Below are 14,183 nucleotides of genomic sequence, written 5' to 3' on the forward strand. Positions count from 1 at the left end.
ATGATCTTCACCAAAGTGTTTCGAGCAACATCACGGATCTCCTGGAAACGGCTCCTCAGGTGGACACACACTTTCAGGAAGATGCTGTAATATAAACATCAAACTGAGCATAGCGTCACGTTCTGATGTTAACTGAAAATGCATTGTTGCACTGATGAACACTCAAAATTAAAGAACAGCTGGAATATTTGCAGCACAACTGGTGATCAATCTCTCCCACACTCAAACAGAAACTTATATTAAGAAAATTAGCAAATATACCCAGGCAAGTTGGCTTCCATGACCTCCTTTGGCAGAGACTTCATGAGCTGAACCATGGCAAATGCAATAGGCACTCTGACCACTTCTTCATCTTTCACCTCCTTAGACTTCACCATCTTGTGCTCGTCATCTCGTTTAACCTGCAGAAATGAATATTGGTGCACAATTAGTTGATGCTAAACATCTCTTTCCACGAGCAACTATATTTTATAAAGTAACATTTAAGCCCTTTTTAAGACCAACCAAAGAAATTTTAAGCAATAAATTAAAAGGAACACAATGTGTCAATATGTTGTGAAAAGTACCTTCCTTATTATTTTTGTCTCGTTTTCCAGTGCAAATATCTAAATTGAGTTATGATTAAAACAAGAACATATACCTGCCAACGGGCTCAGAAAAATATACTTAATTCAAGGGGAAAACTAGTTTTTATACAACACTGACCATTTTGTTCTTGTTTTACTCACTTATTTTGATACATTTTCCAGAAATCAAGACTTCTTATCATCATTTTTCATCTCAAGTAAATGCATCTTGATTTAAGGATGTTTAGACATTCATATTGGAAAACAAAACAAAAATACAGAGGAAGTTTTGTTTTAGTATTGCAACATTTAATGCCATGATTTTATGAATTTAAGACTTTCTGGTCTGATTTAAGACCTTTCTAAGGCCTTCATTTGTATATGGGCAAATTAAACCTTTTTAAGCCCTGCAGAAACATTGTATAAACACATAATACTTGTCTGTGCCATCTATTTTTTTTTCTTCTATTGATTCATTGCAGAACAAGCTAACACCAAACCCTAATGAAATCAACTGTGAGTCTTCAATTGTTAGTTACATCCTTTGTAGACTTCAGACGGCAATAAAGTCCACTAAGAGCTTTCAGTCTGGCTCTGCTTTAAACTAAACTCATTAAGTATGATGTATGAGCTCAGACCTTCGCAGTGAGGCACTTGTGAAGTTTGGGCAGGACGCTCTGAGTGACTGTGTGATGAATGCTGGAAATGAGCGCCTCTAGATCCCGTTCACTCTGTGGAAGACCACTGCTGACGACAGGGGAAACTTTCTTCATCTGACTCTCTTTGCTTTCTTTTGGTTTGGCAGGGCCTTCCGTCTCAGCATCCGTTGCTGTGGAAACAGCTGCTCCAGCTTCATCGGTTTCCATGGCATCTTCAGCATCACTCTCATCCGTGTCCATGGTTTCCGCTGCCTCGTCTTCAGCTTCTTCCACCACAACACTGGGCTCTGAGGTTGATAAATCACATTTGTCATGTTAAGCTCTGTGTGGGTTAACAGGATGTTTAATGTGGCTGTTGTGCAACTCTTACCATCTGTCTTCTTGTTCTTAGCCGCCTCGATTTCTTTACTGAGAGTCTCATGGTCAAAGTGGAACGCATCAAGAACGGTCAGCAACAAGCTACGCCAATGAAAAGAGTCAGGAAAATCATTCAATGTCATATCAAGGACAAAACATCACAGAAAAAACACAAATGCACAGGAAGTGTACCTGACAGCCAGTTTCTGCTCAGCTATTCCGGTTTGTAAAACATGGACGAAGTGTTTGAGGTAGAACAAGTACTTGGACCAGGTCAAGCGTCTGCACACGGCACCAATAACTTCTACGGCGGCTGTTGTCATGGGTTCATACTGGTAACACAGAGAATTTATTTGTTTAAAGCACAGTCTACTGACAACCACTGAAATAGTTAAAAACACAACCTGACTCAAGAACAACCTTCAGCAGTTTTTCGTCAACTAGAGCGATCATGGCCGTAGGGCATGACGTAATTCTGCATGGAGCGCGATGACATCACAATCTTGCCCTCGGTCAGCTGCCTGGCGAACTTCCTGAGCGCTCGACCCCTTCTGTAAACCTGAAAAACAATCAGACTTCTCCATTTTCTGTGTTTTGAGATGGAACGATTAGGGTCAAATAAGAGCACTGGTTTTATATTAGAAATGAAAAATTAAAATAAAAAAACATTAGTTTCGTGTATTTGTTTTATTAACATTTATCAATATATATAAATAAGTTGCATATTTATAAATAGCATGTTAAATAAAAGTTTGATGTATTATTTATTAATACTTTAATTACTTTCTAATTACTAATATATATATATATATATATATATATATACACATATACACACTAATGTATATACACATTTATTTTATGTTTATGTTAATAATTTATGGTGTGTATTAACAAATGAAATAAAAATATATTTTTTATTTCCATTTATTAATACACACCATAAATTTTCTACCTATCTATCTATATATGTCTATATACTTAAGAAATTATATATATATATATATATATAGTAGTTTAATGTGTTTATTTTCATTTTCAAATTTTTAATTGCTTTTTAATTTTAATATATAATGCTCGTTTGATGTGATTTTTTGTTGTTGTTGTTGTTTTATAGAAAACTTATATTTAATAATATTTAGTTTTATGTATGTTTTATTTTATTTTAATTTCTTCATATTTTACTTGCTTTTTAATTATAATTTTTAATTACATTTATATAATATTACCGTAATGTATTCTTACTTTTCAGTGAAAATGTTGGAGACAATTTTTCTCTTTTTTATGCATATCTCTTTTTTATGTATATCTGTTTTACCTGTATGTGCTTCATATGCTCAAAGAAATCTGATTCTGGATCATTATAGTCTGTCAGCTGCACCAGATCATGAAACTCTGATCGGTTTGGGAAGGTATTCACCAGACAGGCCAGCACTGTAGTGTAATCATTTCGTACACTCTGCGGGGAAAAAAAAAATTAATGAATATATGTGAAATATACATACAGCAGTGATGTACTAATGTAAGATGTTACTGGTTACCTCAGTCTTGCTCTTCAAACCCTTTCGTATTGCATCCAGTATGGTGTACTGCACAATCTCCTTGTATTCTGCCTCTGGGCATCCGACTTCAGAGAGCTGCGTTATTACGGCTGACAAACACATGGTGGCGCTGTCTGCCAGAGACATGTCACCGATCTGTCTCGGAAACCCACCAAAAGCATTCAAAAATTAATGCAGGTCAAGAAGCAAAAAGACACAGAAAAAGACATTTAGAGGCTAACAGTAACATCACAAGAACGGTCACCTCTAAGGAGTGGAAACAGTTGTGCATAATAGCAGTCAGGTATCTCATATCCAGAGAGCTCATCTCTTTAACGTGCTTGGTGACCTTCTGGAACGCCACGAGCCGCATGTCAAAGTGAATCTCATCCAGATGGCGGCTATCAAATGCGTTGAGCTGGGGAAGAAATGATAGCCACTCACATACGAACATGATTGGAAGAAATAAAACTAATTCTGTTTCTGATTGCCTCAATGGACCATTACCTGAATCACAACATCTGTGATGTACTTCAGTTCACCGTCCATGTCTGACAGCGTCTGCAGAGAGAGATATGGTCAGTCGGGAAGTGTTTTAAAAAGGACTAAAGTGGTGTTACAGCGGATAGAAATGCAGAAACTGACCAGAAACGCTTCACACAGAGCCTGACGTGAAAGTCTGTTGTGGATGATGGACAAAAGCTTGCTGAGAGGCTTGAGAAACATGCTGGGCTCTGAACACTGTCTCAGCAGGTTCTTCAAAGTACCCAGGATATCCAGCTCTGTTTCCTGAAAGAAAAGACAAGGAAATGCTCATAAAAGGATAACATAAACATAATAATAACAACAACACAGTATCATAATAACATACACTACTGGTAAAAGTTTGGAATAATTAAGATTTTGCAATGTTTTTCTCACCAAGGCTGCATTTATTTGATCCAAAAAATAACAGAAATTATATTGTAAAATATTATTACTTATTAATTTAAAATAACTTTTTCATTTGAACATATTTTAAAATGTAATTAATTCCAGTGAAAGCAAAGAACTTTGAGAATTCTTTAATGAATAGAAAATTTAACAGTATTGATTTGAAATGTAAATCTTTTGTAGCATTTGAAATGTCCTTCCTGACACTTTAGATTAAGTGTATGACAGTTTCCATAAAATAATAATAAAGTAGAATGACTGTGTTAAACATCAATAATTATAAGAAATGTTTCCTGAGCAGCAAATCAGCATATTAAATAGATTTCTGAAGGATCATGTGACACTGGGAGTAATGATGCAGAAAATTCAATTTCGCATCACAAGAATAAATTACATTTTTATTTTCAACTAGAAAACGATTATTGTAAATTGTAATAATGTTTTAGAACATTACTGTTTTTCCTGTATTTTTGATCAAATAAATGCAGCCTTGGTGGCCTAAGAGACTTCTTTCAAAAATCTTAATAATTCCAAACTTTTAACCTGTATCATACATTTTTTTATTTGGCATGAAAGTGAAAAGTGAGTGACTGGATTGTACCTGAGCAGTTTTGGGTTTGTGAAGGTAAGGCAGAAGTAAACCGATGAGTGTTGAACTCTGTTCTTTTTCAGTCACAAATCTACTGATCCTGGAACAGAATTAAAACCATTAAAATCAATCATCTATTTGTATATTTTACTTCACAGTATATGATACAGCACAAATTCTCAACTTGGTGGGCCAAACTGGACTGCAGATCTTTTCAAAGATGAGAACTACTGAAGTACCTATTAAGACCCGTTCACACCAAGAATGATAACTATAATGATAACTATATATTAAATGCTCGTGTTCTATAAAGTCAGTGGATTTAGATTTGAAAATAACATTCTGAAAGTGATTCCAACAATATAGTTCCTGTGTCGTTACTATGATGTGGAATTCGTAATTGTCATAGAAAAAGAATGATTATTAAACATTTATGGTTATTGTTCTTTGGGTGAACGGCCCTTTAAGGTGCCTCTGTGCATACATAGATTTATATGGACATACTTTGAGAGGATGTTGAGCTCTTTGCTGACTTGAGCTCTGAATTTCTTCTTCTTGAGGCGTTCAGAGTTACGCACGACTCCGCTGAGGTACTGCAGCAGTGCTGGGATGTGAGGAAGGAGCAGATGGCAGCCGATAGTCAAAGAATCTACCCGGAGAAGAGAAACAGAGAAGTCAAATGTACAAATAATAGTGGGTCCTCTATTATAATCATCAACACCCCTGATGGCTACCTGACACGTTACAGCTCTGATCGGGTTCGGGGATCACACAGTCGTTCACAATCAGATCTGATTCATTCTCCTTGGGTTCATAGTCAGGAGTGGTCAGCAAGCTCTCGGCTATATCCATTACCATGGCCGTCGTGATGGCAGACACGTTTTTGGAGGATAACAGAGCAAATACATTGAGCAGGACGTCACAATCAGGGTGGCCCGGTCTCTGCTTAGCAAGCAAAGGAAAATACCTGACAGGGAGAAAAGACAACATTTATATTATAATCAGACTGCATTGCTAAAACATTTCAAATCAGCAATGAAATATGACAACAATGGCATCATAAATTGTGTTAACACTTTTATTATTCAAGTCAAGTCACATTTCTTTATATCTCACATTAGTCAGTTCAGTGTTGATTCGATTCAGTTCAATGTCAGATGTTACAAAGTTCAACAATTTAGGAACGAATTATATCCAGCTATAAAGCAGCTCTAAAGAAAAAAAATTATTATTAAAAAACTAGAAATTATTCCTTTAGGGTACCATTGTACCGAGTCCACAAACCTGTGGTTAATGAACTCACCTAGGATTTTGGCTCCACACACGGATGACTTTCAGGAGGGGCGGTGGTGAATACGGGCTTTCAGTGGACAAAAGACACACCTAATGAACAAAACACAAGCGGGTCAGCTGGGTTACTGACTCCAGTCCTCGTTTAAACATTCAAAATCTCATAGTTGTTGTCAAAAATTGAGGATAAAAACGAATTTCACACAAGTTTCCAAGCCTCTTTTGAAAGAGTGTGAAACTTCTTTAAATTACAATGAGCCATACTTTTTATCTTAGTTGGGTTATTAAGGTTACTGAAGTTATCCAGTTAGATTTCTCCCTTAAGCACACACCTTAGGCCACACTACAGCTTGAAACACTGCGTCCAGCTCATCTGCAGTGAAGCTGTAAGACTCAAAGTCATCAAAGAAGTCTTGTATGCGCAGAATCCCCAGACGGCGTAAGTTCTTCAGAGGATTGATGCAACCGGGTTTGAGCTAGAGGAACATCAAGAACAGTAAGCGCTTGAGATCAGCACCCTCAAAAAGAGATCCAACCACTACACAATATACTAAAAAGACTAAAATCTGATAATGTGCTTTGAAAAAAACACACTGGCCCTCAAAATGCTGACTCTGAAGAGGAACTCCAGGAATTATTTACACAATTAAGTGCAAAATTTCAGTTTGCATTAAACGATTAATGAGGATGGTTTTCTGCATTCAGCTGACCTGTTCTCTGTGATCCAGTATAAATGACACTGAGGCCGTGATGCACAGCAGGATCTGCAGAACTTTGGGCAGGTAGATGTGGATGAGATGGCCCATTTTATGGATGAGCATAAAAAAAGCTGTTCGTCTTGGCTACAGCTCGTTCTACCGCAGCCAGACACGCTCCTGGAAGCAACAAATTATCAATTTTTCCAAAGTTACCTTGCGCACACACCCAGCATTTGTGCCCAAGGTAATCAAGCCTTGCTATTCATGTATGGAGATAGAAATTCAGGCTTTCCACCCTCCTCTCTCAGAGTCCCCAAGATTCAGTTCAATGTCAGATGTTACAAAGTTCAACAATTTAGGAACGAATTATATCCAGCTATAAAGCAGCTCTAAAGAAAAAAAATTATTATTAAAAAACTAGAAATTATTCCTTTAGGGTACCATTGTACCGAGTCCACAAACCTGTGGTTAATGAACTCACCTAGGATTTTGGCTCCACACACGGATGACTTTCAGGAGGGGCGGTGGTGAATACGGGCTTTCAGTGGACAAAAGACACACCTAATGAACAAAACACAAGCGGGTCAGCTGGGTTACTGACTCCAGTCCTCGTTTAAACATTCAAAATCTCATAGTTGTTGTCAAAAATTGAGGATAAAAACGAATTTCACACAAGTTTCCAAGCCTCTTTTGAAAGAGTGTGAAACTTCTTTAAATTACAATGAGCCATACTTTTTATCTTAGTTGGGTTATTAAGGTTACTGAAGTTATCCAGTTAGATTTCTCCCTTAAGCACACACCTTAGGCCACACTACAGCTTGAAACACTGCGTCCAGCTCATCTGCAGTGAAGCTGTAAGACTCAAAGTCATCAAAGAAGTCTTGTATGCGCAGAATCCCCAGACGGCGTAAGTTCTTCAGAGGATTGATGCAACCGGGTTTGAGCTAGAGGAACATCAAGAACAGTAAGCGCTTGAGATCAGCACCCTCAAAAAGAGATCCAACCACTACACAATATACTAAAAAGACTAAAATCTGATAATGTGCTTTGAAAAAAACACACTGGCCCTCAAAATGCTGACTCTGAAGAGGAACTCCAGGAATTATTTACACAATTAAGTGCAAAATTTCAGTTTGCATTAAACGATTAATGAGGATGGTTTTCTGCATTCAGCTGACCTGTTCTCTGTGATCCAGTATAAATGACACTGAGGCCGTGATGCACAGCAGGATCTGCAGAACTTTGGGCAGGTAGATGTGGATGAGATGGCCCATTTTATGGATGAGCATAAAAAAAGCTGTTCGTCTTGGCTACAGCTCGTTCTACCGCAGCCAGACACGCTCCTGGAAGCAACAAATTATCAATTTTTCCAAAGTTACCTTACGCACACACCCAGCATTTGTGCCCAAGGTAATCAAGCCTTGCTATTCATGTATGGAGATAGAAATTCAGGCTTTCCACCCTCCTCTCTCAGAGTCCCCAATGATAGGGCATCTGCAGCACTTATGTCCGATTAGGGCATTAAGGATTTACTTGGAGAAGACAAAGGTTTTTAGACGATCTGAAAACCTCTGTGTGTTTTGCGAACCCTAAGAAGGGCCAGGCACTGTTGATGCTTCTTTAAAAGAAGAAGCAGTGAATAGCACTGTTGATGCTATCCACGTTGATGCTTCTTTAAAATCAATGTTTGCTTTTTATCCATCTGCTCTTTTTTGAAAAAGTAAAATGAGTAAAACAGATTCTGTTGGTTTAGCTTAAAGAAGTTAATTTATAAATATCCTATATTGTGAAGATGGTCCTCATTATTAAATAAGGTTCATAAATGGTCCAAATAATATATTATCTAATTAATTGCAAAACAGGTGTATTTAAGGGGTATGTTAGGATGTAATCATTTTAAAAAGCTTAAAATTCAAGTCAGTACCTTCAGCATGATGACAAACAGGCTCCAGCAGAAGATCTATAAACATGCCCAACTCCTCTGGCTGACAGCCTGCCAGGAAGCGCAGCACTATGGAGGAACGTGAAGCTGTGTTCGCCTTACCCTGAAACCTATTACCAACCCTAGGGCACATCCGCCCATATAGTATCCTGAAAGAATATATAAATAACTACTAACTGCAGGCACATAACATTAACATTCAGCGAAGAAACAACAGTGGATGATAGAGCAATGACATCATTAATATGCATTGTGCATCTAAACACACTATGCATTGTGCATCTAAACACACACCTCATAAGCATGGGAATGAGCTGGGGTCTATGCGACGGAAGTACCACGGCTCCTTCTTCTGAGATGTTGAAATGGACAATCTCATCTTTAAAGTGCTTGTCATCCAGAAGTCTCTCCAGATTGTCTCTGTAAACAGTGACAAATCGACAATTATTATGTACCTAAAACAAAGCCCTGGGGAATACCGCCACTTCAGCAATGTTTAAAAAAAGCTCTCAAAGTATTGCTGTAAGCCATCATATTAATAAACCCCCAAATATAAATAATAAAAAAAGTCCACATAACTACAAAATGTTTAAAACTTGTTTAAAGCACCCCTACGGCAAGTTTGAAGTAGGAGAAAAGCCTTAAAATTAGATCAGCGAGGGTTGCCTCTAGTTATTTTTTCCCTGCATCAAATGACAAAAGTAGCTCAAAGTAACCCAGAGATGTGAAATGAATATCATAATAGACTAAAAGACTTCCTGAGGCAATTGGTACATTCCGGTATCTCAGCGGCCATTGCTCGCCAAAGCAGGCTGCAGAAGTTTGTGAAGTCCGTCCGCTCAGAGGGATTCAGCACATGGTCCAGCTGTTCCAGAAACAAAACTCCCACATCCCCGCTTTCAATCACACTGGTCCCTGGAACTCGAAGCTGCTTTGCAGCTTGATATTGTTCACTGCCTCCATCCTCATCATCTGCCTGAAGCTCTTCCTCTGAGAATAAATATTTAAGCATCTTTAAAGTGAAGACTATAGGGAAGGTCTAACAGGTCAACAACTCAATGAAAACTCACCAGCTAGACCAGCAACCATCTCCAGATTTTCATAATAGACCTTCCAGAAAGACTTGTTGTCCATTTCTTTAGCGTGGGTCCTGAGCAAATGAAAGCATATTAAACCAAGGCAGAAGTAATAGAGAAACAGAGAATACTGTTGGAGACACAGGGTGAGGAAGATATGAGGATTTAAAGGCAGAAGACAAAAATAAAACAAGCAATGGCAGTTAGCATGATACTTACACCAACATATCAATAACTGCGTCCCAGAGAGGTCGGAAATTGACAAACAGCATTGCAATAAGATAACGAAGAGGAACCTGTAAAACACAAAAACATCCTTAACAACGATTTTCAAAAATAATTCAATATTTGATAGGAGTAAAAGGCATTAGCTACCTCATGGAAAGGTCCCTTGGGCAGACAGGGCTGCGCTAGGTCATGACGGAGTTTACGAAGATGTAGAAGTTTCTCCCTGTAGTCCTGCACTGTGGCCGGGACCTGCTCTGCCTGCAGGCACACGGCGAACACCGTCTGCGCATTTGAGCTCTCCTCTCCCTAAACAAGACATGCCATGAGTTGATAAATAGGTGCATGTGTTTTTCACAGCCATTGCTTTTAGAAAATCTCATAAATGTTACCTCAGCTGGTTTCGGAAGATCAGCCTCAAAGTTAGACATAATTCTGAGGGTCAGCAAACGAATCTGTGGAGGATAAAAAGAAATTGAACTTGTAAAATCTGCAGTTTTATAACATCAGGGTCCACAGATGTTCTAAGTCAAGAATTTCCACAGATGTTCTAAGTAAAGAAGGTTTATCCATGAATTTTATAGTCATTTGTGAAGACTGTTTAATGATTTTTTTTAAAATATATACATAAAACTATTTTTGTAAATAGTTACAGAAATGTCCATAACCTTTAAAGATTTAATACATTTATATACATTTTCCAGGCCTGAAATCATATTTCCAGGTTTTCCAGGACAATACCAACCCTCACTGGGCTAAACCTCACCTTGGAAATGTTGGAAGAAAAATTGGAATATAGTATCTGGTACAATTCCAGCAGAGAATCATGGGACAGCTGAGCCGAGCAGCCGTTGAGTGCCAGTCTGGTGTAGTACAGATCTCCTAACAGCAGCGCTGAAAGATCCGTGGGGAATTTCCTGTAATGAACACAAGCAAAAATGTATTTCTATAATTTCCTAATCTAACAAGCAAGGTCCATTTTTCTAGAATGTTCAGATGTAATTACTGAAGCACATACTCGATGATGTTTCTGACCAACTCGGCAGGCAGGAGCGACTGTACCGCTGCAGTCTCCTTGAAGCTGAGCAAGGTGCTTAGAGCCTGTCGGGCTACAAATAGCCCTCCTGAGGGGACAGAAGGACGTATCAGGAACAAACTACATCTTACAAAGTTAAAGATTGAACATTAAAGCTTGTAACTATGTGACTGAGGCTATAAATCTCACACACACTTGACTGACCTCTCCCCAGAATTTTACTGCACACCTCTTGCAGTAATCTGTTCAGTAGTGCAGTGATGGCCGGTATAACGCTTGATGCTTCTAACGGTCTGCAAAAAATTTTAATTGTTGCATATTTACACAAATACCAAACTATACAGCAAAAGACTATTAAAAGACCAAATACATAACTTTGCACACTCACTGAACTAAAATGAAACAACACTAAACTAACTTGAGCTAAGTAATGATACTATTATCTTTGTTTGCTTCATTAATAATGTACTTTGCATAATTCATACTGTTTGAACTAAACTGAATCAACACTGAATTAAACTGAGCTGAATAATGACACGATTGTCTTTTTACAGCTGAAATTCTATTCACTTCATAACTGAAGAACTTCAATACTGCTATTTTCTTTTTTATTACTGTGAAACTGCTTTGAAACAATCAGTATTGTATAAAGCACGATAAAAATAAATGTGATGACTTAATGTGAATGTTACTATAAAATTACATCTGCATGATAGAATATCATAAAAATGGGATTATATAAAATACTGATTGGCTGAGGATGCAAAAGAAGATTAGATTAATTTATGCAGTACGTTATTTAAAGGGACAGTTCACCCAAAAATGAAAATTCTGTATTCTGAAAACCTGTATGAGTTTCTTTCTTCTGTTTAACACAAAAGAAGATATTTTCAAGAATGTTGGTAACCAAACAGCTGCCGGTAGCCATTGACTTCCATAGTATTTTTGCCATACCCTGAAAGTGAATGGCTACCGGCAACTGTTTGGAACAATTTGAGGGTGAGTAAATGATGACAGCATTTTAGGGTGAACTATCCCTTTAACACCCAAAGGATTGTGGGTAATTAAGTCTTTACCTGACATGTGGGAGCAGCACCAGCGCAGCCCAGGGATGGGAAAGATCAGAAAGCGGCTGATCGGCAGGGAAGTCTATGACAGAAAGAATCTGCTGGGGAACAGAGACTGTCTGGTCTCTTTCAGGTCCAGTTGACCTAAAACAGAATTTGGAATTTATGCGTATTCATTTATGAAGTATAATTTGTTTTATGGAGTAGTTTTTCCAAACAAAAGCCCAGCTCTTACCTGACAGTCTGTCCAGTGAAGATCAATGGGTACTTCTCAAAAGCCATGGAGCCGTCAGTGGGGGGTGGAGCTTTAGACAAAATCAGACCAACCAGCAGCTCCAGAGCCAGCTGTCGGTTTACAGAGTCTTCCATGCAGAAGAGCTGCTCCAGATACTGCAGTAAACTGGGTAAGAACAACTAGAAAAACACAAAGGAGCATTAAAAGAGTTGGAAGTTGATCTTGAAGAACGTAATCCTGCTGATGAGGGCTTATACTGACTTGCTCAAACTGTTTCATGTCAAACATCTCTTTGGTAAATGATAACATGAGGTCTCTGTCCATGCTGCTATTGAAGACCTGTGTGGGGGACCAGAGAGAAAATGAGGTCAACAGGAAAACAGACGAAAAAGCGTATGTATAGGTGCACATTAAACAAACCTTTTTCAATAGTTCATGGATGCTGCTGGCAGGTAATGACAGATTCTCCCCCATCAATAGAGCAGAGACTACTTGTAAAAGCAGCCTGTGGCAGGAGTAGGACAGTCCTGGTGCCTGAACTAGCTGAAGAAGTGTCTAAATATTACAAAAAAGGGGGAAGAGATATCAGAGATGCAACAGAACTCAATGAGAACACAATCTTTGAGTGCTACAGAAACGCACACATACACACCTCACAAACAGACTGGGGTTTTGTTATCTTTGCTCCTTTGCGATGCTCTACAAGTGTGTGGCAGATGTACAGAATCCTCTCCAGGTGCTCATTAGCTTGAACAGCATTGCTTGTGTCTAACTTTCCAAGAACTTCTTTCAGAGAGACCTGCAAACCATGATAAATGAATAAATAAACAAAAAAATATATATATATTTTAATATCATTAAAATCTAACGATATATCTATATAAATTATTTTATTTTAATTATATAAAATCTAATTAAAATCTAATTACTTGTACATAACTAAAATGTAATAATCGATAAACATTTATTTAGATTTTAATTATATTAAAGAAATATATATAACTTAATAAATCGAATTGCACTTACATACATAACTAAAATGTAATCATTGATAAATATACATTTAGATTAGATTTTAATTCATATAAAAAGTAAATAATTTTATATACATATATATATATATATATATATATATATACACACACACACATATATTATACATATATATACTTATTATATATACTTTATTGTCCTCATTTGTAAGTCGCTTTGGATAAAAGCATCTGCTAAATGACAATGTAAATGTAATGTAAATATACTGTATACACATATAAATATGCATTTACATATTATAACATACATAAATAAGCATTTATTTAATTTAAGCTATTTCTTTGCATATAATTTGCAATTATTAATCAAAAAAATGTCAATTAATCTACATGCCCAATGTATCATCTATTACAAGATGTTACTATAGCATATATTTTAACATGACTGAAACAGCAACCAATCAGCATCTAGGATGGGTACAATCACTTAAATACTGCATAACACATTAATAATGATAACAAAGTCAATGTTATACAGACTGTGTAGAAGATATTCAGGGATCTTAATTCAATATAATACATATAATTATGCCTATAGATAAGAAAAAATTATTCTACTATTATTATTTAAAGAGACTATGTGTAGTAACTGTGGGTTAAAAGCTGCAGTGAAAGAACTGAGTGAACTATTTAAAACTTGAAGACCCTGCATATATGGAAAGAATCTGTTCAGGACCTAGAAATATACATGACAGCTATTGATCATTCTATATATGGTAAGAAACACCTGTCTAAAAATACAACAATACATATATGGAATTATGTAACCAACTCCAGGCATATATATATCTGTGTAGAAAAGACATTCGGGAGTTACCTTTGCAAACTGTAACTCGGCTTTGTTGTTTGATCAATAAAGTCTACTGGCTTCAAAACCTCTTTAGCAATTTATTTTGAACAAGGAAAATTCTACAACA

At 37.1% G+C, this 14,183-nt stretch overlaps 1 protein-coding gene and 1 long non-coding RNA gene across 2 annotated transcripts in view; both read right to left on the reverse strand.

Annotated features, from left to right (window-relative positions):
• Positions 1 to 14,183, reverse strand: part of LOC107725898 (small subunit processome component 20 homolog) — a 30,151-nt gene that overhangs the window by 11,655 nt on the left and 4,313 nt on the right. Inside the window, 34 exon segments of the mRNA XM_016535316.1 lie at positions 262 to 401; positions 1,205 to 1,512; positions 1,596 to 1,684; positions 1,775 to 1,914; positions 2,003 to 2,038; positions 2,040 to 2,141; positions 2,901 to 3,041; positions 3,124 to 3,279; positions 3,389 to 3,541; positions 3,631 to 3,684; positions 3,769 to 3,912; positions 4,658 to 4,745; positions 5,150 to 5,294; positions 5,380 to 5,612; positions 5,949 to 6,028; positions 6,268 to 6,411; positions 6,646 to 6,777; positions 7,434 to 7,577; positions 7,921 to 7,976; positions 8,558 to 8,724; positions 8,870 to 8,995; positions 9,331 to 9,565; positions 9,646 to 9,725; positions 9,871 to 9,947; positions 10,027 to 10,185; positions 10,269 to 10,331; positions 10,643 to 10,793; positions 10,895 to 11,000; positions 11,108 to 11,205; positions 11,989 to 12,123; positions 12,215 to 12,393; positions 12,476 to 12,553; positions 12,635 to 12,769; positions 12,867 to 13,013. Coding sequence (XP_016390802.1) covers positions 262 to 401; positions 1,205 to 1,512; positions 1,596 to 1,684; positions 1,775 to 1,914; positions 2,003 to 2,038; positions 2,040 to 2,141; positions 2,901 to 3,041; positions 3,124 to 3,279; positions 3,389 to 3,541; positions 3,631 to 3,684; positions 3,769 to 3,912; positions 4,658 to 4,745; positions 5,150 to 5,294; positions 5,380 to 5,612; positions 5,949 to 6,028; positions 6,268 to 6,411; positions 6,646 to 6,777; positions 7,434 to 7,577; positions 7,921 to 7,976; positions 8,558 to 8,724; positions 8,870 to 8,995; positions 9,331 to 9,565; positions 9,646 to 9,725; positions 9,871 to 9,947; positions 10,027 to 10,185; positions 10,269 to 10,331; positions 10,643 to 10,793; positions 10,895 to 11,000; positions 11,108 to 11,205; positions 11,989 to 12,123; positions 12,215 to 12,393; positions 12,476 to 12,553; positions 12,635 to 12,769; positions 12,867 to 13,013 — 4,421 coding nt within the window.
• On the reverse strand, positions 7,122 to 7,892 carry LOC107726021 (uncharacterized). The gene is made up of 3 exons (XR_001638205.1): positions 7,812 to 7,892; positions 7,434 to 7,577; positions 7,122 to 7,194 (listed from the first exon to the last, which is right to left on the reverse strand). It is a non-coding gene; the product is annotated as an uncharacterized LOC107726021 (long non-coding RNA).

The sequence above is a fragment of the Sinocyclocheilus rhinocerous genome, unplaced genomic scaffold (genome assembly GCF_001515625.1).
Source record: "Sinocyclocheilus rhinocerous isolate Xijiao unplaced genomic scaffold, SAMN03320098_v1.1 scaffold395, whole genome shotgun sequence".
Classification (NCBI taxonomy): Eukaryota; Metazoa; Chordata; class Actinopteri; order Cypriniformes; family Cyprinidae; genus Sinocyclocheilus; species Sinocyclocheilus rhinocerous.